A 27,128-nucleotide genomic window follows, 5' to 3' on the forward strand; every position below is an offset into this window, starting at 1 on the left:
TTAACGGATGTGTATAAAAATATATAGTATAATTATGTAATTTTAATTTCATTGTATTATGAGTGATAGAGAGAATCTAGCAATAAATCACTCGATTCTCCACATAAATTGTTCGGTTGGGTGACTAAAAGCAAAAGCAAAGCAAAGCCAAAATGCAAAGCCGCAATTTCCCTAAATGGGGAACCAAAAAATCCGCCATCCGACTCCAGCATTTAACCCAAAATCATCACGTGTAAGTAGATGTTCTCCAATTAGGGCAAAAATTTTCAAAAATCTGTAAGTATATCCAAAAACCTTAGAAATAATCCAGACTCCAGAATGAATTATATTGCATCTTGCTTATAGCAGAATGTTTGTAACGTCATAAAACCTGTATCAAAACGTGTCCTACATAAATGCAGGCTTCGACCGACCGGTCACAGTCCGGGTTAGGTCCTCGTTTGATTCGGCCGCTAAATTGTTTACAGTTTATTAATTATTTTTTTATTTCTAAGGAAATTTGGGTGTCAATGACAAAATCGAAGAGAAAATTTGCGATAACCGACAAATTTTTACCCAGGTTAGTAGTTTATGCATAATTTAATTAATAATAGGTAGAAATTGGAATAGCACATCAGTGTGATCTTTAACTTAGTTTTTCTTTGTATTCTATACAAAATAATCCATTTTCATAGATTTCAGAGAGAAAAGGTTTATATACTTCTTCATCCAATTGTCTGCGCTTGCGCAGCCTTAGTTACAAAAAATTAACTATATATTTAAGATTACAAAATAGCCAATAAATGAAACATATATCGTTATGAGTTTTATATATACATCGTCGATATTTTAATAAATATATTTTCCCCCTTTTGGAACTGCTGTATATTTTTCTTAAATTCAAAATATTATATTTAATAACCCATTTTAAATTTTTTTAAGAGAGATAGATCTATTATTAATATATAAATATAGGGCTTAAAGATGAGAGATGCTAGAAATGAATTTTTGGAATTTTGTCTATATAATATAAAGAATTTCCCTTGGATCTTATAATTAACACAATATTTTATTTGAACTGCGGTAACTTTTATGTCTTCATCAAGTAATTCTAATCAAGTAATTATAATATAAAAATATTTTTTCCTCTATTTTTAACTATTATTTAAATACTCATTGACGTAATATATATAAATATAGGTCTTTATCTGTAAGTCGTTTACTTTGAGTAAAACTAGTTGATACAATACAGTACTGGCTACAGTAGTAAATATACATTTTAAATTATCCTATTAGCATATTTTTTTCGAAATCCACACGTCATCATGGAATTCATTGGTTAGTCATGCTGTTACTAGTGATAAGCTTCAAAAATTTAACCAATGAAATAAGTATGAACGAAAATGGAAAATAAAGAAAAAAAATATAAAAAGAACCCTTACACGTAAGATTTTAATTATTTTACATATAACTAAAGGTTACAATTTGACAATAAAAATAATAAATCATTAAAGAGAATTTTGAGACCCACTTGTGAGTGTTCAAGTTCAATTTTCACTGGGCCAATGTGTATGTTTTCGAGACCTCCCATCATGTTGTATTTTATTCAATCGAAATAAAAACGTTTTTAATAGCAATTTAACAAAAAAAAATATATTAAAATTATTATCGTTAAAATATTTAAAGTATTAACATTTCCCTGAATGTGATTTATATTTATTATAGTTGCATTTATCTTTGATATTTTAAATGTAAAAATAAAAAGCGGACAAGTGCGAGTCGGGCTTACCTACCGAGGATTCCGTACAAAAAATTGGAGGTCTCGAGGTTTTCCTGTAATTCAGACTTAGCCAGAGCCCTTTCATCTGACACTTTACTTGAACTAGCGGCTTTAATACCAAATTTTGTCATTAACTAATGTTTCTATTTTTCAAATTGATCTATTATACTTTGTAAAAATTGTGTGTGTTATTAAACGAAAAATACAACATGGTTTATTATTTATAAAAAAATAAGTTAAAATCATGTTGAAACATCCAAAGAATACATTGGTTATTCCACAAACCGGTTAGTGTTTACGAGTGACATGTAAAATAGTTGTTTTCTAGCGCGAGCACGAGGGCGCCGCGTGCAGGCAGCAGTCAGCGCGGTCTCGCGTGACATAATATAGTCATTGAACTTTAAAACCAGATTTACGAAGAAATGGGAATAATTAGAGAAACCTTTCAAGAATATCTCTGAATAATCTGTGTTTTTAATTATATCTGAGCATAAATACCATTTAAATAAAAAAATATGATGGTATCCTGACGTATGTAGATTGGGTGTCCCTGAAGGTGGCGACCACCGCGGTGGTAGGGACGGCAGACGGTTGGTCGGATATTTTCACTACTTTGATCTGATTAAGAAATATGTAGTTCCACACTCTAATAATTGTTTTAAAAAAGTAACTAAAAGTGGAGGACGGTGTAATAAATGTAGGAGATGCATTAAGTTAAATAAAAATACATTATCTGAAAAACCAGACAAGTGCGAGTCGCACTTGCCCCCCACCAAGGCTTCCGTAAATCGATGCATAAATAATGCTTGTATCTTTTGGTTGCGGTAACTTATTTTTTTCCGCGTTTCAAGGCACCATAGATTTGAATATTGAATATTAATTTTAGCTCGATACTTCCGCGCAATCTGAGAAAAATGGTCTTAATAGACAGACAGACGAGCAACAAAAGCGTGTAAAACAATCTATAATGATTCCGTTTTTACTTTGTCAAGTACGGAACCCTAAAAAGGGCCGACTTGGCGTACTGCATTTGATTCTAAACGGGACGGTTGTAGGTTCGGTAACTACTTGGAGGAATAAATTATTATTATCTGTTCCTCGCTCTGGTAACGAGACAAAGCCTGGCGTTGAGTTCGGCCACTCACCATGTATAGACTCGAAAATTGGTCAGATATTTCATTCTGTATATCCCTGCTATATATACGGCTTACAACATAAACAAAAAGAAAAACAAAATACAGTAAAAATACACTGGAGTTTCTCTTCGCCTTTTTCATGTAATGTACTTTAAAAAAAAAGCTATAATACACTGTACACTGCCATTACAGTGAAAACTGAATACAACGGCATGTCGTTGTGACCTAAATTAGAGGATACGTTTCTAAGTCACCTCGTAGTCGCACATAGTCTATTTGGAACTGCTCAGAGCGTCTAACAACAGCTGTTCTATTTACTTTTGCAAAGTAGATTTTGATATGGCTAGTTAAAAACATATTTTTTTGGAATATTCATGAATTTCGTTTTATTACAATCTTGATTTCTATTGAAAGTAATGCAAATTTTCCTCCATTTTCATGATTTTTATAATGTAAAAGGATAAAAAGATCTTATTTTAGTTAATAGTGTAGTGCCAGAAAATTTGCTGTAGAATATTGCTGTATTTAAAGTTTTTGAGAATTTTGAACTTGCTTCTAAGTTAAACTTATATTACATGCTTAAAACTACATTATAGATAAGAAAGTGAATCATTAATTTAAAATTTAAAATAATACGAATAATAATACGATACCGTGAATTTTCCAACTCGAATCTCTTGGAGGAATATTTCAAGTTGGAGTGTTGTTGTCGCATAAACCTTATTCTAGAACAATGAGACGGAGCCCTATATTCAACTGTATTTCTCTCCGACTTAGCTAAAAGCACTAACAATAAAAAAATAAACATATTAAGACCTTCTGAGAGATTTTAGCTTCACGCATTTTCCGTATAGGAAGGTGAGCAGTGAGAAATATAACGTTCAGTTCTTCGCGTGTACCACTGCAACAAATATCTTTAGCACGCATAGACCGCGTGAAAGAATAAAGAGTTGCTGACAACAACTTATGTTAATTAACAACTTAGTAATGTTTTAAAGTTAAACTCGCTTTCAAAAGTTAATTTATCATTTCTAATCTATATATATAAAATCGAAAGGTCACTCACTCATCACGAAATCTCAGAAACTACAAGTGCTAGGTATGTCAAATTTTGCATGGGAGTTATTTATAGGACATAGGTGCGCGCTAAGACGGGAATTTGCAATATTCGACTTCTAAGGGGTTGATTTTGGGGTTGAAAGTTTGTATGAAACTTCATTACTACGAATGCTAGTATACTACAAATATGTTAATATGCAACAAACAGTATTGAAATGAGTGTGATCCCATAGCCGTTACTATTGCATCAGGCGGTCAGACCAGTTGTATGACCTAAAGGACCTTATTGTCTTCTATATAAATAAACCTGTTTGTGCATATAAATGCATTCATACATATTAATAGATAATTAATTAATAAATTAATTTAATATTTTTTCTGAACTGAAAATCCATTATATTTTCAGGAGGAATTATGAAAATTTCAAACATTTGTTTCAGGATATGTTGTAACACTATAATGCGAATACTTCTCTCTCTAAATCTAAAGCTTTAGGTGTGAAAAATATTTTGAAACAATTATAAAAATAACTTAGATTAGATGCACATATTGCAGTTTCTATTTATTTTATCTATCATTCGATGTTTCTTCCTACCATAAAAATTTGCATAGTAACAAGATAAATTATAATATGATAAATATTTATGAGAAATAGAAATAAAATTAGATATATCTTTGTAAATTTCATCATAATCACGCATCTACCGCATGATATGTTCAACACACAAAAAAATCAAAACATAAGCAGAAGTCATTCAGTTTCTGTAGATATGAAAGACGTTATATTTCACATAAAACCCTATTATTATAATATAATTATATATATTAAATAGAATCGGTTCATTCTAGTTTAAAACAAGCTTATCAATTTATATGCGAAATATATACCTTGTTGCTAAGGTTGCTGTAGAGTTGATCAGAATTAATTTAATTTATTTTGAATGTATGTTGATTTCTATACTTCTTACAATTAATAAATGTATCTATTTTCTACTAATTGTTACGCTTAGAATAGATATAAATGTTTATAACTTTTTGATGTAGTTAATGTTCAGCTGTGATATATTGCGGTACACAGCAACCCCTTAAAGTTATTGCAGCGTTGAGTTTTGTCGTGCCAATATGTTAAACCAAAAGTATTACTACTTAAAAATTCGGAAACTCTTCCAAAACTTAAAAAAAAAACAAAATACCATGTCTTGATCATGAATATATATTTTTAATATAATATTCATCATCATATTTCTAATATTATTTATTTTAAACGATAAAAAATATATTTAAAATACAACAATTTAATTTCAGGCTCGCTAAGAACTTGTGCACGCGCAAAGGCAGTCGTCGCGCTAACACCGGCAACCGACTCGAGCACGCAGTACTCACGCACATACAGCACGTGCCATAGGTCCTCGGTCTCCTCTGCCTTCATCTTCACATCACCCCCTCCCCATCACCGATAAACCATGGCCCGCGGCGACGAGTGCAAGACCGCCTCTAAGGCTAACCACGCGTGCAACCAATTTGACGTAACTGCTCCTATGAAGTAAGTCCAAATTAACAATGTAACTATTTAAAATTAGCATACAGCTTAAATAGATTTATGAACCAAGAGTAAGGTAATAGAGGCAAGGGGATACCTCAATTGACCTCCGAGAACGCAGTATTGATGATACTGGAGGAGTGTCATGTCCATTAAAAAGTCAAGAACGCCCATAGTGGATACATAAAGAGCTGAATGACAGTGGACGAGGCTAAAGAGATATACAGAGACCGTAGCGTTTGGCTCTATTATCTCTCGCTACCTTGCTAGGTATAAAGAGTGAAATTGAAATAAAAATAATTTAATTATATTTTTACAAGTAAAACTACCTTATAACGTGTTTGTATAAGATTTGTAGGTATGATGATGATGATGTATAAGAATTGATTTTGTATAATTTCAAGGATCCAATCGTATAAAACATGTTAGTTTTAATAACAACATAATTATCTTTTATTTATCTTATTATAGGTACTTGTCACGACAAACAAAACAAAGTTGATTATCAAAACATTTACATAATGTCTTAATTATGACGTTAGATAAATTTAATTCGGAGTACACTGTAGAGTATTATGGTACGAGGCACCTGTCTTACTGGTGTCTAAATACACCCACATAGGTCTAAATTCATTTAGAACAAAGACAGCTGTCATATATTCTACTTTTGTAATGTAGATATGATTATTAATATTGTTTTATCAATTTCCTTCGTGTGTTTTCCATACAACGTGACATTGGCGAAATGAATTGTGCTCAACTGGCACGCTCGAAACGCCATATAAAAAGAATTCAATTCAATTCCATTCAATATTGTTTTATTTAAATAGACTATTTTTCGTACAAAATGTATATAATATTACTAGATGATACTTGAGACCAACAGATAATGACAGAACGCGACGGTAGTAGGTTTAATTAAAGAATGATCACGCCTGTTCAAAATTTTAATATTTCAATCAATTACTTAAAGCGCATTCTTAAGTTCCAACAACCAGAAATTTCTTAAGCGACTAAATATTTCCCTGAAAAGACATCTTAATTTTAACTCTTTATATTATAATATTTAAAGGGGGCACTGGCATATATTATTATATTTATAGCACTATCAAGTACAATAGTTATTAAATATACTAGTTATAAAAAAAAATGGTACAAATTAGCGTAACTGCAAGAAAATTAGGTACCTAAATTGTACCATTCAATTGCAATTCACATTCACTGTAAATACAAAACTGCGGTACTTTTCTTTTTCTACTCACTGTTTAAGACTTATCCACAAGAATGCTTTTTCATTTTATTAAAAGGACAAAAGCATTCCATTTCTCGCGTTCACATTTAAACAAAATATATGAGTACATTACAAAGCAATCTTGTCTGCAAGTGTGAATACTGAAATAGTAAATTTACGTAGATTCTCAGATGTTGTTTAATATGCTTAGGTTTTTCGTTGAATTTCTATAATATTGAATATTTGGAAAATATTTTATATATAATAATAATAAGTAGGTTATAAGTCAAAAGAACAAAGCTTTTAACTTAACTTTCTTTCTGAAATTATTATTTTCTTCATTTTTGTTATTCTGCTAATAAAACAAAGGCCGAAGATTAGGGTAAAAGGGAACTGAGTGTTTTAACACTAGGTTCCCTCTACTTATTCCTGTATGCAGGATACATAGTGAATCTAAAGAAATACATAAAAAATGTAGTATTCTCTATTTCAGAAAACCTGTCGCAAGTCAATCTACTTTCAAAGATACTAAGAAGCCAGAGCAGAAGAACTACGGCGCCTGGGGCCCCACATTCAAGGACAAAAAGACCTTCATGGAAATGCATCTCTGCTGATCTGCCAATTCATATATGAACCTCCAAGATTCATTGCTTTGCAAAACGTCATTATTTGTTCCAAAATGTTTACAAAAAAAAATATTTCTCTATAGAAAAAACTATTTTTCAAGTCTTTTTTTTTCATATGGAAATTATAGTATATGTGGCAATTTCCAATTTTGCTTGAAAAATTATCAATAGTCATTTATAATGTGACGTTTTAGCTTACTCTCCTTTCTTCTTCGGTGTAGGGTCTCGCGTACTAACTGCCTTGTAACATGTTAACAATTAAAGCATCATCATTTGCATCAGATTTTTTGTTACAACCTAGTGATTCGACTGAAATATCATATAAGTTAACAAATTAATAAAGTTATTTAGTATTTTATTATTTATTTACCTTATTAAAAAATATTATTATGTTTTCCTTCTAAAATTAGGAAATTGCTTGAGAAAGTGTTTCTCTTAAAATTAAAAGTATTTAAGAATTCTACAATTACATAGTGGCAATCCAAAAAGCCTACTTCGTCGTAGCACAGTGGCATAACGTTTGACTGTAAGCGCGACGGTTTTGGGTTCGAATATTTTTTTCCTTACTCTGGTAAAAAAACAAAACACCATTAGAGCTCCACCATTCAAAATGCAATTGGGTAGGAAGAGAGGAAAAGAGTGTCTTAACAATAGATTATCTCTGCCCATTCTGCTATATGTAGGAGCCTAAAGCAAAAACGTTCGAAATCCTAATGAGCTGAAATTACATTATATAATGTAGAGTAGTATAGAAATTTAAAATTAAAAATAACATCAACACTCAATATAGTAATTCATGTTATTTTGCACCTACAAAATTCATGCTGAAGAGTTTTTTAAAAGCTTCAAGTTGGTTTTGTCAAATAAAACTGAACCAACCCAGATATTCAAGACGAGAAGGAAATATCGCTGTCATACAAAGTTAAGCTTGAAATTGCAGTTGGTTATGTAACTGGTTATGTAATTTTACATTTTCCTTTGAATTTCCTTTGAATTGAATGGTACTAACCCTTTTGTAAGAAAATCTTATAAATATAATTAATGACAACTAAAATAAAAACGAATTATAATATGTTGAAATAGTTTTTGTTAAAAATAAAATAATTTTCGAGGTTGCTGTGGCATAGTGAGACAGCGTCAAAGAGTAATTAGTTCTAATTTATGAAAATTTTTTTTAAACATGTTTTTAATTCCTATAATAATATCGAACCTAAATTCATCAAGGATCCAGTCAGAAATATTACTACTGCACTGCATCATAAGGTATCTAATTAACAGACATGTACGGTTCCATGTTCCTAGTTTAATTTAAAAAAGTTAAAACATGAGACGGTTAATTAAAATCCCTCGGGATATGAACACGCTTCGCAATGTTCAGGTGAAACGTACAGCCAGCTGGTTTTAATTGCATATCGAAACTGATGCACCGTTTATAGCAAATAAGTCAAATAATATATGTATTCTGTAGTTTTTCTTATTAAGGTTCTATACCTTTTAAGGAAAAAAGGAACCTTTATAAGTTTTTGTCCGTCCATCCGTCCATCGGTCTGTCTGTCTGTCTGTCAAGAGCCTTTGAACATTTGGAGATATCTAATTGAAATTTAAACCATAAACCCTATGGTATTTTGATTCTCTAAAAAACCGTATTTCTACATTTAATTAAAAAACACAACTAGACACTGTAGTTGGAGCCTGAAGTTGGCCAAAGGGATTCTGAACTTAGAATGGTAGACAGTTTGTGTTTGGACTACAGGAAGGAAGGTGGACAAGATATCTTATGCAATAAGGAAGATAGCCAGGTCGTGCTTGGGTTGGCTCCTTTGAGTTGTCTTGGCAATTCAGATCAAATCAAATATCATCAGATCAATCAGTCTTGGCAAGTGAAACTGAAATTATTAAATACTTCATTCCCTCGAGGGGGAATCGAATACACAACCTGTCGCGTTTACAGTAGTATATAATCCAAATAATGTAGCGTGTAAACGTATTAATTTTTTTACTAGTATATAAGATATTGAAAACTAAAAATGAATAACATTCTCATTCAAATTTAGATCTTCGACGCTTGTAGTAAGGTTAAAAATCATTTCTATGATAACTTTAATAACATTGTTATGCCTATTGGGCAAGTTTAGAAGAGAGGTTTCTTATTAGACTAGAATATTTGAAATCTAGAATATTTGTATGCTAAGTAAATGTTTTTCTTCTAAATTGTGTTTTATGTTCAAATATGGAGTAATATAAGTAATACGTAGATAATATTTACTATGTATTTTATTAAGAGGAAAGGAGTTGTTTTGGTTAGGCAGAGGGAACCTGGGAGCCATGTGCTAAGACACTCGGTTCCCCATTAAATTCCATTCCCTACTTTCCACCGAATTCTTGAAAATGAAAATATTAAATATTTCAGTCTCCCGAGTGAAGATTGAACCCACTACCATCGCGTTTATCGTTCCACGCTCATGTTCTTGTGCCTCAATATGGCGTATAATCAATACAAGTACCTAGATCAATTCCACTCGTGATTTTTTTTAATAAGATACGATAATGAATATTTTTTTTACGGAACAAAAGACAACAATGTTACATAATATAAAAAAAGAGATACCGTACCCCGCATAATATGAGAAATGCGTGATACCTAATATAAAAATTGTTTAAATATTTGTATTAGGTACGCCGATATCCTCAAAATTTATATACCGATATATATCTGTCTGTATAAGTATATACTTAACCGTAGCTTTTGAATATTTAATTTATGAGATCATGAAAAGTCATGAGTGGGGTTTCGCTAACGACTGCGTCACGCATTGCGCAGTGTTAATGGATTCGTTGCTTTGTTATAGTAAAAAGTAATTACGTCCTTTTTACCGCATAGAAAGTTAGGCAGGAATCTATTGTTAAGACACTCCGTTCCCTACTTTCCACCATTTTTGGAACAGAGCGTGTTAAGTGACGTAACTCAACGCCGCGCTACACCTTGTTACCAGAGCGAAGAAATGAAAATAATAATTCATTTCCACGAGTGAGGATGGAGCTTCACGTTTATAGTCACACGGTTGTGCCTCTTAATTTTTAATTATTTGTATATATTTTTTTGCTGATGCTATTTTTATGTCATTGTGATGACCTCTTTTATGTTTGTAAGTTCAGATTTACGATGAGTCTTACTGTCAAACGTGGCCGTTGTAGATTTGATACTCAGGGAATTAACGCTTCCACCCTGTATAACTGCATCTTTTATAATCTCAGGAGCCGGAAGACCGGCCGGCCCCCGCCGTTCTTGATCTACATACCTACAGTAAAATAACAATGGCATTTGTTTATAACGATATAACAAAAAAAAATACAGTCGAATTGATAACCTCCTTTTCTTACAGAAGTCGGTTAATAATTCCACTTGATCTAGTTTATAACACGATCTTGCAAAACATGCAAGACGTTTTAATAACCGTACCTTTTAATGTTTTAAGCAATACGTATGTATAATGGCAATAAATTAACGTCTAATATATTGTATATATATATATTTTTTAATAAGGATAAAACAATCGTAATGACCTTTGGTATTAAAAAAGAAGCATTTATTTTTTACATTTTTGAAGTGTTATTTCACACTTAGGAAAGAAAAATACTTATAAAAATTATAACGTAGCAGGATTTGAACCTGCGCCTTTTGGAATCCGTCCAAGCGCTCTGACCACTAAGCCATATTTTACGTTCTTATCAAATTAGGTCGAAATTTTTATACGCTTATTACAATTTATTTATGTTGTTAGCATTTCTGTATGAGATGTTTTCAAATTTACGCTACTCAAAGATATTTACTTAAAATTATCGTTTGGCAAGAGGGGACTTATTAAATATTTTTAACATTTTAAATTGTCATTTCACACTTGTCAAAGAAAAATACTTATTAAGAAAAACGTATAATAATTCAATCGTAGCGGGACTAAAAGAAGAGGTAAGTAGAAAGGTTTACGTTGCTTCTGCGTGTCTACGAAGCCTGTGCAATTTCCTAGCAATACCACCCAAAACTGCACTGGCAATCGCTCCTATTACCAATTCTTGATTATGCGAATGTATGTTATCTTTACATTAAAGAGGAGCAATTACTTAAAAATAAAGATTCAAAATCTTTGCATCAGGTTTATATTTGGTGTTCGTAGATCACATTTTCGAATTTCGAAATAAGCTAATTTAGTATATACGTCTATGTATGTTGTGTGTATGTAATATTTATATACGTATACTAGCGAACGCGCGCAGCTTCGCTTGCGTATTTAGGGGTGAATTCTAATAACCCATGAAACATGTGTTCAATGAAATATTTTTAAGAGTCTAAGTTTCAAATTTTATAAAAATCGGTGCTGATTTAATTTTTATTCCATACAAACTTTGAACCCCTATTTCACCCCTTTAGGGTTAAAATTTTTCAAAATCCCTTCTTAGTGGATGTCCAGATTACGAAAGTAAACATCTGTCCAAATTTCACGTTTCTACGCATAGCGGTTACGGCTGTGCGTGCGTCTTACCTCAGTCAGTGAGGACAAGTCCTTTTATATATATAGACTAGCGACCCCCTTGCGGCTTCGCCCGCTTTTACTACTGGATTATTCATATAATGTATGTTTGCAAAGCACTTAAGATAGTGTGAAAATTAATGAAACTCTAATGCAACCCGCATTTTCGTAGTTTCAATAAGGATTTTCCAATTGTTTTACACAGCAAGGATTTTTTAGTAGGTACCGTAATTTTAAATCTTTGCTACTAATCTTTTCAAGTACTTATTAAAATATATTTAAATGACTATTTTTAGATAGTTAAATGACTATTTTTAAACGGAAGAAATTAAAAACAACATCCTACATACTAATAACTACTACAAAAAATATGAAACCAAATATATCGCGCTGAAATAATACATACAACTCCAATTATCCAATACGTGAAAACGCATCTAAATCTTCGTTGCTATGCCTCTATAGCGGGCGGGTTTTTTTTTCGAGCTTGTGGTTAATGCTGAAGAGGGTATTCTGTCCCTGATGAAAAGCAAGCACTACGTGGCTGCCTGTGAGGAAAATTAAATAGAATGCATTGGCCGGGAATCGAACCCGGGCTGCCCGCGTGGTAGGCGAGCATTCTACCACTGAACCACCGATGACTGCTCATGACGCGCTTATATAAGCAAAACGTTTCGCAGCAAGGATGTTTTGATATTGTAACAACTTCTAAAGTACTTATTAAAATGAAAAAACAGTAAAAGACAGTTTTGATCTACATTAAATGGCCAACGTAACTAATATACTTATTTATATGCTGAGAGTAAGGGATAAGTGAAACTTGAGTAACATACAGCTGATGTGTCAACAATTAAATGCGTTTTTCTCTAAAACTATTCGCAATTTCGAAATAATGTAAAAAGCAAATTTTATCTTCGTTTAACGTAGAAAATTAATAAAGTATTTTAAAGGATAAGGATTAATACCATTATGGAAAAATATGCCTCACAAAAAAAATATATTGAAATTACTATTTTTAGACAGAAATATGATCACTACACCTTATGCTTAAAAGATAAAAATATGCTGTCGCGGACTTTTTTGTAGATCTTATTGAGGGGAACAATACTCCAGTACATTTTTTTCATGTAGTACTTACCATTAAAGCAGCGCATGCGCGAAAGTGTCTCAACGGGTAGGACTTTATACACATTTATCGTATTTATGTTAATTTACATAAGAATGTACAAATAATAAACTATATATAAACCTTCCCTGAGAAATACACGACCTAATGGTGAAAACCGTATAAAAATCCGTTGGGTGGTTTAGAAGAAGAAGAGTTAGAAAGTTCAGACAGACACGAAAAGCGACTTTGTTTTATAAGATATAGGATAATATGTACATATCTTAATAAATTTATATTTATTTATTCAAATTTTATGTATTTAATATATTTTTAAAGCGTTATATAAATATGAAAATATTCTATTTAATGCACCGCCCACTTTTATCATTACTCGACATCCAAAGGTTGCTTGGAAGTGATCGCTTTTAGCGATAAGACTGCCTTATTGTACTTTTTTACTTTTTTACTTAACGTAAAATGTTTGTATTATGTATTTCTTTTAATGTGTAATAAAATATATTTATTATGATTGTTTAAATATGATATTTAAAAGGCTTGGGACAGCGTCAGATTATAAACACTTGGTTGTGGAGGCAAACGATGACAAGTTATTTACGTTTGTAGTTCCACCCCTGAACACGCAAGGACTCGAATTCAGGCGGAAAAAACGAAAAAATGTGAAACTGAAGCTGTTGACTACAGTAAAAATGTCTGACATTAAATTGTAGCTTTCATATTTATTAAGAGGATTATTTATAGTTCTTATATTATGTGGCGCATTGGTGGCGTTAAGAAAAATGGCCATTGCTCCAACCATTCAAAATGCCATATCAGAGAGTGAGTGTTAAGTATACATAATTACATACATATATACTTATAGTTTTAAATATCAAACTAACAATTTAAAATCATTTCCCAGTGTCTATCCTGCATAGAATAAAATAAAAACAATCCTCAATAAATTAGGCCTATAATTATGCAAATGCGGCGGTGCGCAAGGATGCGCTAATGACGGTGATGTATGCAACAAAGGTACCAAACGCATGCGATACGGTATGAAAACTAAAGGAAACTGCCGAGTATAAATATGCAATATTTTTTAATGACCGGCACACTTCAGCCAAAGAAATCCAAGAAAATGAACAGCTACATTACTGTAAGTAATATGTTTTTTTTTTATTATAATCTAAATCTTTTGTTTTCTATAGCTTCACGCTTTTCGCAGGCTAGGTTCCCCACTTACTTCCCTATTTTCGAGGCATTGTTTGTCACGGGACAAAATTGGTAATAATACCAGAACAAGGAAAATGAAGCTAATTAATTCTCCTGCGTATTCTCTTCCTCTCCAAGTGGAAATTGAACCTACGGCCGTCACGTTTACATTCAAACGCCGTAATGCTTTTTCATAACGGACTTTAATCCTTAACCTAGTATAAACTATTTATACTTGCAGTAAACTATAAGAAGCAGGGAGTTTTTTTTAAATTATGATTCAAAAATAATTTGTTTTAAGAAGTCTACCTTTTGAAAATTATTTATACGTTTTAATTATTATTTCAATTAGAAATCAAATTAGTACTCAGCGTTGCGATTGAAAATTTAAAAAAAAAAATGTGAAATACTAAGACTATATTTTTTTTCTTATACTTCTTTTGCTTTTACTAACTTTGTAAGGTATTCATGAAAATCTAATAATAATATATTACGAAAAAAAAAGAATAATTTAACAAAAATTACTGTCTTTCAGTTTGCCTGCCTATTAGCGGTCGCCGCTAGCGCGTACGGTTCTGGCCTCGGCCTCGGCTATGGCGGACTCGGTTACGGTGGTCACGGCGGCTACGGCTACGGGGGCTACGGGGGCTACGGTAATTATTCTACTTTAAAATTTACATTTTCTCATATAATTGAGAGAAGTTATTTTTAAATGTTATGGCAACTAATATTTTTTTTCGCCTACAACAAATAATATTTCTGTAACATAACTTTATAAAACATAATATAAATTATATAATTTGATAATCCCGAAATAGTATTTATGTATATCTATTAATATCATATGTTCTCAAAAATATTTCGTTCTTAATTTTCGGTAAATATACATACATCTTTCTGCAATCTTTTACAAAATAAATATTTTATAATTTTTGACAGTAAGAAATAACTTTCAGTGAGGTCACTATACTACATTTTATCATTTAATATATATATATTTTGCTGTATGTCGTATACGACGTGGTAGTCAGACGGAACCTGGGGACCTGTCTTAATACAAGATACTCCGTTCGCATAAAGATACCTCCTTTCTCCACTTTCCGTCGAACGTTAGAGGCTTTCCATGTTGAGTAGCGGAACTCAACGTTAAGTTTTGCCTCGTTATTAGAGCGAGAAAATGAAAAGATTAAATATTTCATTTTATTAATTATAATCTATTTTATTAATAATATCATAAAATGTAATTTTTATTTCTTTTTAGTGCAATAAAATATTAATATATTTAATTTTCAGGATCAATCATAAAGGAACCCATTATCGTCAAGCCTGCTCCTATTATAAGTCCACTGCCGATTATTAAACCTCTCCCCATTATTAACCCGCTGCCTATTATTAAGCCTCTCCCCATAATCAAACCTCTTCCCATCATAAAGAATGTGGAAATTGCTCCCATACTGTCTGAGCCTATTTTAAAATCTGTGCCCGTATACGGTGGGTATGGACTTAACAAGGAACTTGGTTATGGACTCGGTCTTGGTTATGGGCATTATGGACATTGATACAGCTATGGAAAAGGCATCTAAGTAACTGGACTAAACGTTTGAAAAGCTGAAGTGATCTTTTTTTCTATTTTTGTATCTCTTGTCTATTTTATTTTTCTTATTAAATGTGAATTCTTATTTCAATAAACTATCTTCATTTGTATATTGTTATTTTTTATTACCTATGATTGAAAATATATACTGAAAATATATTTGTACCATAATAATTTTAATGTTACGTTATATTTTAATTTTAATTTTGATACTTTAAAAGAATCATTTATAAAAAACACACATTTATATAAAACGTGACAAAAGAAAGTCAACAGAACTAGCCTTCTTTTAAGCGTACAACTAAAATTATGAAAAGGTACGTATATACGTGTCAGCCGAGCCCAGAATGCTAAAACCGCAACACCCTATATAAATAATACTTATCAACAAGGCCTTACAAATACTTGGGAATATTCGATACATTTTATTTGCCAACTATATTTATGATATATTGGTAAAGTACAGTCAGCAAAGTGGTAAAATATTGTTTATTAGTATAGACTAATAACGTTATTAATAATACTTTATCGAATATTCTGCCATACATGTAAACTCTTGCTTTATGTTGTTTTTCTAATACTAGATTTATTTTGAAGTATTGTTTCTAAATTAGATAAAAAAATAAAATTAAAGTTAAAAACTAAAACCCTACTGCTAAAACATGCTCTAAAAAGTACGAAACAAGAAAATAGTCTGTTCTGAAATTAATAGGTACACATAATTAACTGTTAAAAAGCTAACTATTAAAAAAATAACCGACTATTAAAAATCAATTGATACAGATATGTTCAAAGGATAGCCATGGTCGTATGCCACTTTAATTTTATTTTATTTTCATAATCGAATTAGATTTTGCTACAGTCGGTGGCATACAACCACGATTTAACTTTTAACTTTAACTTGATATCCCTATATATAATGAAATTAAAATATATATATTTATATATATATTAAAAAATATATATATTAATTACTATGAAATTAAAAAAATCTCAAAGTTAGTTTAGGTTGGGAGCGTACTAAATTGTAGGTTATCGACAGACGAGGTTATTACGTAAACTTACAAAATGTTATAGAATTTATAGACTTATTTCATGTATAAGAATTATTATATATCATGATTTTTTTTTCATGTTTATAAATATGACACAAAAGCTTGCTCTGCAATCAATGTTCTACCAGCTGCTTTATTATTTTAAGAAATAAAGTTTGCATTGGTTTTTAGTTTAACTAAAAAAGCGCAGTGTTGACTTACATCACCATATTTGTAACTTAGATGTTATATGTTTGTTATTATAATATACTGACTTTAAAATATACTAATATTATTTATTATTTATATAATTATTTAGACATAATAATTGGCAAATTTACTTATTATTGTTGTAATTATAATTATAATTGAAAGAATCCATAACCTTTTCGTTATTAGGCATAGAAATGCCTAATAACGAAAAGGTTATTTTATTTTTGTACCCAAAAAAGTAAATCATCAAAATTAGATGTTAATTGTTGTCTTATATTTTGTATGTTAGTATGCGGACGAATGCGGAGTTGTACTAGTTGACCTAAATATGCACAATGAAACGGAAAAGATTCCCACGAGACATGTCGCTAGATCATTAATACCACTGTATTTTACAGTTTAGATGAGAAATGTTACTACATTTTCATAGTATATAGAAATAGAAATGAGCTAAGTGATGATTCACTGTAATTTAACAAATTATTTCTCTGGTCTATCTTTCATTAAGCTCTAATTTTTTTGCCAATATTATATGGACATACAAAAGAGATTGTACCGTTAAAATAAATAGTACGGCACAATAGAAGAGTGCTGATTTATTTTTAAGCTGTATTCGTAGAGAAAACTATAGGATAAACTTAAGTAGATCAAGGCAGATGCATTTTGAAGCTGTTTTAGTTTTGTGTATCGTGTATAAGGTATTTGATAAAGTCTTTTATTTCAACACGTTTATATATAAATAAAATAGCAAATATTTTTTCTCAGCAAATTTTTCATTACAATATTATTAATACGCTAAACTTAGTATTGGAACTTTAAAATATTATTGTTTTATAATATTAGTGGTATAAAAGAAATATAAAACAGAAAAATATGATATTATATTAAACTACTCGAGGCCTCAACGACTTGGCGAAAAGTAGGAAATGGATGTGTCTTAATGAGGAACAGAGTGGTTAGGCACCTAGGTTCCCTCCGCTTACCCTGCCATATGTGGGATAAAGCGTAAAAGACTCGATTCTGCACCCATCTAATCAAATGTCCCACCATCTCTCCGTTCCATATAACATTTAACAATTCTGTAAACTTAAAAGCAGTTAGGCAAACAAAATTGCACCCGGTCTCTAAATATTTAAGCAAATAGCAAATTCTCGCCAAGGAGGTACATCTGTTTGAGTGTGCCAGTACACATTACGCAGTATAAATGGTAGCTTCGTTTCATAAGGCTCTGTAAATTTTACGTTATGTAAGAATAGAAGCGGAAAGAAAAGTGTCTTGACATTAGGTTATTTGTAGCTTTAGAGGTTATTGTAAGCTTCAGTTTTATCAGATTTTTAGAAAGAAAAATAAATTTTGAGTATTGGACATTTCGTTCCATTGTTCGTCCGTTCGTCGCTGTTTTTTAATATGACTAAAAACCTTTTTGAATAAACTTTCAATGATTAATATGCAAAGTGAGATAACTAAAATTATTTTTTATTTTGAAACCTATATGTATAGGATACATTTAAATATAGTTATTTAATAAATTAATAATATGTGACTTTTTTTTTAAATCCTTAAATAAAAAAAAAACGTAAACTTTAATTTTAACAATAACATAAAAAAGAGACAAATGAAAGTCTCTCTGATTTTTCTTAAACAACTTGAACAATAAATTATAAAAACTTCGAAAGGCAGTTAATATATCCAACTTATAAAAAAGAAAATCACCAAGAACTCTAAGAAAAAATGTAATAAGTAACAAAACGCCAATCAAGCGTATTGATCGCTTATAGCTACGAAACATTCTTTGGCGGGCAAATCCTAAATGTTTGCATGGCTGCTCTATTTATATCCATTTAATTAACATTTCTTACATAACGTTGTTGTATAGTTACTTAAATATTTACCCTACTTGTGCTTTTCTATTTTTGGGTTTAGATGTAACGAAAAAATTTTAGATACGTGAATTAAAATAAAAAAATAGTAAAAAAAAGTAAAAAAAAATAGTAAATAATTTAAAGTAAAAATTTAGTGACCTTAGCGTTTGGGGCTCCATTCTCCCTGACTTCCCCGCTGTGTGAATAGAGATAAATAAGCAAGAATAATATGTAAGATAAGTAAAACTACTAAGCGTAAGCAGAGCATGTGACTGCAAAGGGAACCTCATTGACTCCTTTTGCCCTACCATACTATATGAGGAATACTACGTGAAGCTAAAAAAAGGAAAAAATACTGTAAATCCCTATGAAGAAAACAACTGAGCTTGGAAACGATTGATCTTCCTATTTTCTTAAAATTTGTTCTTATTTTTTACTTCAATATAATAATATTATAATATTCTCGTTTTAATACTAATCTCATAGCTCTTTAGCTTGTTTATAATTAATCTAATAGCAAATGAAATATAATTAGTAAGTCTAATGTAGGTAGATTATATCACAAATTTATTTTTAAATAACTAAATAACATAAATTAAGAAATATTATATAAACTTGTACTGTACCGAATATTTTATAAAGTTATCAAGTCGGAAAATTTAAGGGGCCTACTAAGACAGTTCTACTGAATTAGTAAACAGTAAATTCTAGTAACGTAATTACATTTGTTTCATTTAAAATTTTGGGTTATTATATTATTCATTCTATATTCTAGGGTGTAATAAAAGCACAGATATTCTGAACTAGCGGTACTTTTACATATTTTTTTCTATTAGTAAAGGAAGATAGAAAGAAAAGCTCAGTGATATATCACTAGCTATATGCTTTAAAGTTTAAACACACACGGGATCGTCGACACACTTTTACTCTGAATATTACTTACTAGAGCCGACGAAAAAAAAATGAAATCCTAAAGACGACCAGATCTTTTTCCACTGCATCATGCTTTAATTTTATTTGGCAAAAGAATATTAAATGTCTAATTAACATGACACACTGAGGATATAAGGGTTTTTCTAAATACAAAAGATTTTAGTAAAGCTGAAGCTTTTCTTTTAATTATTTGTATAGTATAGTCTTTTTATTTTGCAAAAACTATTATGTCCCTTTTTATTATAAGTAAAAATAAACAGCATCATTTACTTTGTGAACTATACTGACAACCGCAATGAATTTTCACTATTTCTTTATGATTGTAAAATAGCATTTTACACTTGGCTAAATTCTAACATGAATTCTTGCCAACCTGCAGTCTGAAGTCTGACATTGAGGCTTTTAAGAATCTCAAACAACCTACCTTTTGAAGAAATTTTAGACAAATTATCCGCAGTGTGTACTTGAGAGTAATTATTTGAGATTCTGGAGAGTCTTCAGTTTTTTTTTCGTTAACTTATTTTTTTTCTTAACATCACACTGTGTTCCGTTTATAGCAGGGTAGGCAATGGGCAACCGAGAGGAGGATAGCGTAAAAATAAGACATTTACGTGAATAATTGATCACTCCGAATCATCATTACTTCCGAATCTGGAAATGACAATTATTGTTCAACTGATATTAAGCAAAAATAATTTTATGAATATTTAAAACAAATCTGGCAGTAAGTACTTTTGTTATAGGAAAGATATATAGTTCATGTTCAGCTTAGACTTTTTAAAATTTACAAATAAATCTACAACACAGAAAAGTTAAATGAAACTTAAAACAATGATTCTGTTTTCAATGCATTCCTAAGTCTCAAACTTAGCTATGTAAATTGTAAACTAGATGTTAACGAAACAGTTGCTCAGGCATATTTAATTTAAGTAGAATGATCAATTTACATAACTTATTAATATAATTTATAATTAATATTCTACTATTATTATGTAAAACATAACTATTGTATATTTGTAACTTTCATTTTTATTATTCAATATAAAAGATGATGTTATATGTAGCTCATTTGGCGTAAAAATTACGTATTTGTACTTTTTTTTAATATTGTAGGAGATACAATAGTATTACAATACACAATATAATACAATAGTAGTATTTACTCCTGTTATTGACATACGGGTACTCGTACTTATTTTTTTAATAAAAAAAGAAAGAGCAATGATTTCATTTTTTAAAGGATATATCAATTTAAAAATAAAGTAGAATGTACATACATTCAATATTTGGAATATGAACAATTATTTTATTAAACTCTTTTAAGTACATTATGTATGTACTGAACCTGCAATTTTTATTCCTTGTCCTTTAAAACAGCAATATATAAAAAAATAAGTTCAACAAAAGTTTTGCCAAGCCTATTTAAAGTTTGAACGCATTGGCTCCGCATGGTGCAGCTTTCCCGCGTGCTATCGACCGTAGTGCGGGAAGCACGAGAAATGCGCGCGCACTGGTGAAACTAGTGACGTACCGCGAATTTGGGTGTTAAGGAAAGTTTAGAATAAAGTGTGGTAATGATATTTTAAGATTAAAAATAAAAATAAATCTTCTGAAAAGATTGTTCCTTATTCGGAATATACTACCTTGTTTACTCTGTGCTACTTATTAAGCATAGTTTTATAAATAGGATTGAGATATTTAAATTATTTTACTCGAAGACATGGTAAACTAGTTAAGAAAAGTAAAATTATATTGTAAATATTAACCAGATTATAAAAGTTAAATATTTTTACTATATGTAAATAATTTCAACGATAAAAATCTTTATACTTATTAAAATAAAATAACGCTTATCAAATGGGACAAATCTTTTGATATCACGAGTGGAACAAAGGTCTTTGTTCTAATTTAAGCGATTAGTGTTTGTTAGGTTTTCAAAATTAAAATATTTATAATTATAAATAAAATCAGCTTTACGCTGTATCCCGCACACAGCAGGGTAGACAGAGGGAACCTCTTGTTAAGACACTCCATTCCCCATCCATATTTATTAGTATAAATTAAACGAAATACCTACCTAGTAAAAACAATATCTGATCTCATTTTAAATTAGCTTTTTTCGTTTTAGAAATGAATATGATTTTTTTTGGATCTAATCTAAAACTTTCAGTTCAGTTTTTCTTGGAACTAAATTGAATAAAAAAACATGCTTTCTTATTATAAAATGTAATTGTAATATACTTTTAATGTAATCTAGCGCAGATTAAATGAGTATTTGCGAAAATTATTCCAAATATAAGTAAAGTTACGTTAAATTTGAAATGAAAGTACATAGGTATATTTAACTGTTTTAGTTAATAGATACTATATTTAGTATCTATTAACTTAAACAATTATAAAAAAATAATAAAAATTTTATTCATGACCGTTTAAAATTTAAAGAATATAAATTATCTTAATATAGATTAGCTATAAATTTGAACAGATAATGAATAACGATCGTGCAAAAGCAATAAGATAGTTCAAGTAAATCAAAGCGCAAACGGTTTTGTTTCAAACAAGTGGTGTGTTAATGAGGCGATTATTGGTTGGACAAGTTAACTGTTAAGTTACGCGCGCTTTATCGATAAGGGCGCACGCTAGCTGCGGCAATGTCAGTGATGCCAGTTTGGAAAATTCTCCTAAATTACATGCTATTTCACGCAGTATAATATTTTGTATGAAATTAATTAATATATATTTTAGTGTGTAAGGAAAAGGTGCATTTTAATAAAATCATGTTATGACTATACTAGTCTATGTAGTATGTTAGACTATAATGTAAATTAAATTAATCTTACCAAAAATTTTATATAATAGAATTTTAAAAGACATCTTATAGTTATACAATAAATATTATTCTTCTAACTCTCTACTTAAATATATCTGTTTATATAAAATCACATAATCTAAGGCAGAATTTCCCACAAGTTGGCAACACTAAGCAGAGTAACAGTCAGACGCCGCATGGCCGAGCGCGGCAAGCATCGCGTCGCGCCCGTGCCGGCGCCGACAAAGAAACAATACGCGTATATACCTTGTCCAAGATCTGAGGAAGTTGGTACTGAATTTGCTTTACAGCTTCTCCGACATCATCAAGAGCCGCCCACGCCAGAAAAACAACCAGGTAAGTTTGCCTGTCTAGTTTATTTTTGGCGGGAAAAGTTTTAACAACATGTAATAACTTTATAAACTTGTAAAGCATTGGAAAATATACTTATATCTTATATTAATGTCCTTTAGGTTCTTAAATTAAAGAAAGAAACAATAAATATAGGAAAAGTCGATTCAGTGAAAAATTATATAATTTTTTTCATACATCTCTAAATTGTTATGACAGCGTCAACGATTTTGAATATAAAATTAGACTGATCCGCCTAAATTACCAGGATTATAGCGGGCTATTTTCAAATTATCAAATATAAGTTGTTTTTTTTCAATGAACCAAAGAATAAAATGTTAGAAAAGTAGGTCACAGACTCGAAATTAAAATGTACATTTTCATGAATTGTTTATCATTTGCCGAGGGTCAATTGGACATATTTTTTTTTAAATATATTCAGAGTGGTTTTCAAAACAATTAATGTTTGTAATGATATGTGAAATAAAAACTTGAACTTGTATTAGGAATTTCAGGGTATTAATAATCATTTACATACACATATATAAAGGAACGCAAGTGCTGTAAATGCTTAATACATAACTCTTCTAGAACTTATATAACTGCATAATATTTAATAATAAAAGTGTAAAATTCAATAATCTTTCATGATTTATAGTTAAATATATAAAACTTATGAATACCATAAGTGGAAAAATAAAAAAAATGCTTATATACAGAATATTAATGTGAGAGAAGCAACTACTTAAATATCGGCAGATATTTCAGCTTGAAATCCATTTATCGGTCAATTTCCTTTAAATTTAATCGACTGGAAAAACAGTGAGGTAATATCTTTAAATAAATTAAATATTGTGATCAATGTATGTAACTTTAGAAATAAAGTCAGTTATTTAGATTTACAATCTTATAAACAAGTATATTTGTCAATTGTATATTTTTTTACATATACTAAAAATATTAGTATAAATAATACTTTCGAAGAGTCCCTTATACTAGTATATCCATTAAATATAATTAGTCTATTTACGGGTTTATATATGTCCGTAGAGCAAAATAACTGTATATAAATGAGTATAAATATAGTTTCAAGTCAAGCAAGTCAAGTCAACAAGTCAAGTCTTTATTATTTTGTACATTTTTGTCAGTATTGCTGTCCATTATTACCATTAATGTAGACTATTCAAACAATAATATTAATGACAGCTATTGTTTCTAAAAATGAAAGTTATTCATTGGTTTTCTTAATGCATTAATTTGACTACGTATTTTTGATAAATGAGATTTTTTTTTGTTATCACACATCAATAAACCAAGTCTTTTAAATACGAAGCTTCACGCTGTCTCCCGCATGCACCAGAGTTGGCAGAGGGAGCCTAGTATTAGGGCAGTCCTGCTTAGCGTGTTCAATGGAGGAACTTAAAGCCGCGCTTTGTCTCGACACTGAAAACTAGAAGAGAAGAAACTAAAATGATAAATATTTTATTTCCTCAAGTGGGAATCGCATCCGCAACCTGCCGCGTTCACAGTTCACGCTTGTACCCCTAAGCCACGACTGGCAAACAAATACGAATATTTATTAAAAATTATAGAGACCACATAAAATATAACTTTGTGTTATATAATAATTAACGATTCAAATTTAAATTGGAGGTGCTTTGATAAATCTTTTATGAGAGCCAAAATAGATCATCTTTAAATAAGACGAACAATTTTATCACTTGACATAAATCACTCTTCTTTATTAAAATAATGATTACTGAACTATTTAAATTCGTGATCCTTCATTTTAAAATCTTAATGTCCAATTAGATTGTTTAAGCCATATTTAAATTTAATGCTCAAGTTGTAAGAATAAACCTAACTAGGACCACTTAAGGGAGCTTTGAGTTTTTCTATTTGCCACAGCGGCAATTCGTCCGCTATTCATTCTTTTAACTTAGTACTTGTAACAGAGCTTAAATGAATATTTTATAGAGAATGTAAATCAAATAAGATATTTGTATAGACAAGAATGATTTACATATATATGCTAACTAAGTTTGTATATGTAAATTGTTTCCGAAATTGAATTTGTTATAATAATAATGTATTTTAGGTAATATCATGAGATTGTGTGGAAGGTTCTTATAATATATTATCTTCGTTCTAATTTTGACGTGTGTTAAGTGCTCAGCACGTTGTTTAAAAAAATGGTAATATTTTTTTCATTTTTCACTAAGACACTTCTGTTCTCCACTTTCCACCAAATTCTTGACGCATTATGCAATGCGTTGATTGGCAGAACTCAAAGCTCTGCCCTTTGCCTCGTAACCAGAGTGCGAAGATATAATAAGAGTTTTAAAAATATTTCCTTAACTGATAACAGCTAAAAAATACAGAATAATAGAAAAAAGTATAGGTATATCACACTATGTCAAAAGAAAACAATAAATTCGAAACCGTACCTATAAGTAAGTCTAGTTTTATTTTATTTGTTGATGGGTTGGCAAATAAAAACATATGAGATACAATTCGGTATACGCAATTTTTCCTACGATAACACACTGTATAAGCGTTGTGTGCCGTAAAATTACGTGATGTTCAACCTGCGTGAAATTCAGTTTCACGTAATTTGTAAACATTTTATGGTTAGTATTATATTGCGGAAAAGATACGTTTCGATGATTTTTCATATATAAAATGAAATACTTGCCTATGGAATATTGCTTTCTTTAAATATTTATACTTTAGATATCCATATTTACGAATATGTTTTAAATTCTAAATCTATACTTTTACTTATCAAATTTGCTTTTTTAAGCTTTAAATGATTTTATTCAAATCAATTTGCAGTTTACACAATTATCCGAGTAAAAAAAAAAAAATTGATTGATGTAAGTGCACTTTATCAAAATAAAAAATACCGGTTATCCGCTACCGTGATAAATTTTATAACAGTAAGTCCATAGGACGTACCCTATAGGTTTTGATTACGCATCGAATTTCATACAAAACGAAGCAAAATCGATGGATAAATACTTGTATCTTTTGATTGCGTCAACTTAGTGATTCTATAAGGGTTTGAGTTTTTACTTTTTGAGGTACATTCGGTTAATTCTGAGAAGGCAAGAAAACAGCAAATTTAAATTTATACATGTATTTATAAATGAAATATAAAATTTCAACTTTCCAAGAAAATTCTTGGTCGTAGCATGTAAAGATAATAGATACCGACATGAGATATAAGTGAGATGTCCTAACTCCGTAAACGCACGATCTGACGCGGAGTTGGCGCGGTGTCAGAGTGACAAAGTGCTACAAAACCATCGTATGTATCATGAATGAAAACCGCATTACGGTTGACTGTGCAATTGTGCGTATCAGTCAATTTCGTATATAATAATTGTATGTTCATTAGTTATGATTTAAATAGAATTAGCAAAGATTAAAATATTTTATATACAAGCCGTCGTTGTGTAGTGGTAAAGCGTCTGATCGTAGGTACGGCGGTTATGGGTTCGATTTCAACTTGGATTCCAGAACTGTCAATTGATTTCATTTCCTCAATTTTTTTTTCTCGACCTCGAAGACAAGAATAAAGAAGAAATAAAGAAAAGACACGCAGTGTCAGTATTGTTCATATAGCGGGATGCTAAAGAAATTAGTTTTGGAGGAGTTGAGTATAATACAGTTATCGGCATTGCACTAAATAAGCCTTTTGTTTATTCAATTTTTTAACAGAATTTGAAAATGTATTTTAAAACTCTTAGAATTTTTTTTGTTATAAAATAAATGTATTTTATAGTTTCTAGTAGATATATAGTCGAGGTAAGAATTTTATAAGATAAAAGTTAAGTATGATCTTTAAATAAGATGTATCCATACCTATATTATAAATTCGAAAGTAACTCTGTCTGTCTGTCTGTCTGTCTGTCTGTCTTTTACGCAATCAGGGCCAAACCGCTTATTTAATTGTAATAAAATACTCATATAGAGACACTTGAGGTTCCCGGGATGAACATAGGATACTTTTTTTTCTCATATTTGTAATATTTTCGATATATACCAATATATTAAAATACTTATTAATTTGACATACAATTTATTCCGCCATGTTAATAACAACCGCCGTTGCTAAGCAACGATTTGCAAA

At 30.3% G+C, this 27,128-nt stretch overlaps 2 protein-coding genes and 1 non-coding gene across 4 annotated transcripts; 2 read left to right on the forward strand and 1 right to left on the reverse strand.

Moving 5' to 3' along the window:
* Positions 1-402: 402 nt before the first annotated feature.
* LOC146529455 (uncharacterized) lies at positions 403-7,709 on the forward strand. Of its 2 annotated transcripts, none has more exons than XM_085201884.1 (3): positions 403-559; positions 5,260-5,497; positions 7,204-7,709. In XM_085201884.1, the coding sequence occupies exons 2-3, from the start codon at positions 5,418-5,420 to the stop codon at positions 7,337-7,339; spliced, it is 216 nt and encodes a 71-aa protein (XP_085058010.1). In that variant the 5' UTR covers positions 403-559; positions 5,260-5,417; the 3' UTR covers positions 7,340-7,709. The 2 variants fall into 2 exon arrangements, with proteins under 2 accessions (XP_085058010.1, XP_085058011.1); XM_085201885.1 differs by having other exon boundaries at positions 7,219-7,709.
* Positions 7,710-12,447: 4,738 nt separating this feature from the next.
* Positions 12,448-12,518, reverse strand: TRNAG-ACC (transfer RNA glycine (anticodon ACC)). The gene has a single exon. It is a non-coding gene; the product is annotated as a tRNA-Gly (tRNA).
* Positions 12,519-14,007: 1,489 nt separating this feature from the next.
* Positions 14,008-15,901, forward strand: LOC146529457 (uncharacterized). Its single transcript, XM_085202307.1, has 3 exons — positions 14,008-14,141; positions 14,733-14,850; positions 15,491-15,901. The coding sequence occupies exons 1-3, from the start codon at positions 14,073-14,075 to the stop codon at positions 15,754-15,756; spliced, it is 453 nt and encodes a 150-aa protein (XP_085058433.1). The 5' UTR covers positions 14,008-14,072; the 3' UTR covers positions 15,757-15,901.
* The last annotated feature ends 11,227 nt before the right edge of the window (positions 15,902-27,128 follow it).

This window comes from Heliconius melpomene, chromosome 18 (genome assembly GCF_056956725.1).
Source record: "Heliconius melpomene rosina isolate 202511_hmr_F chromosome 18, ASM5695672v1, whole genome shotgun sequence".
Lineage (NCBI taxonomy): Eukaryota > Metazoa > Arthropoda > Insecta > Lepidoptera > Nymphalidae > Heliconius > Heliconius melpomene.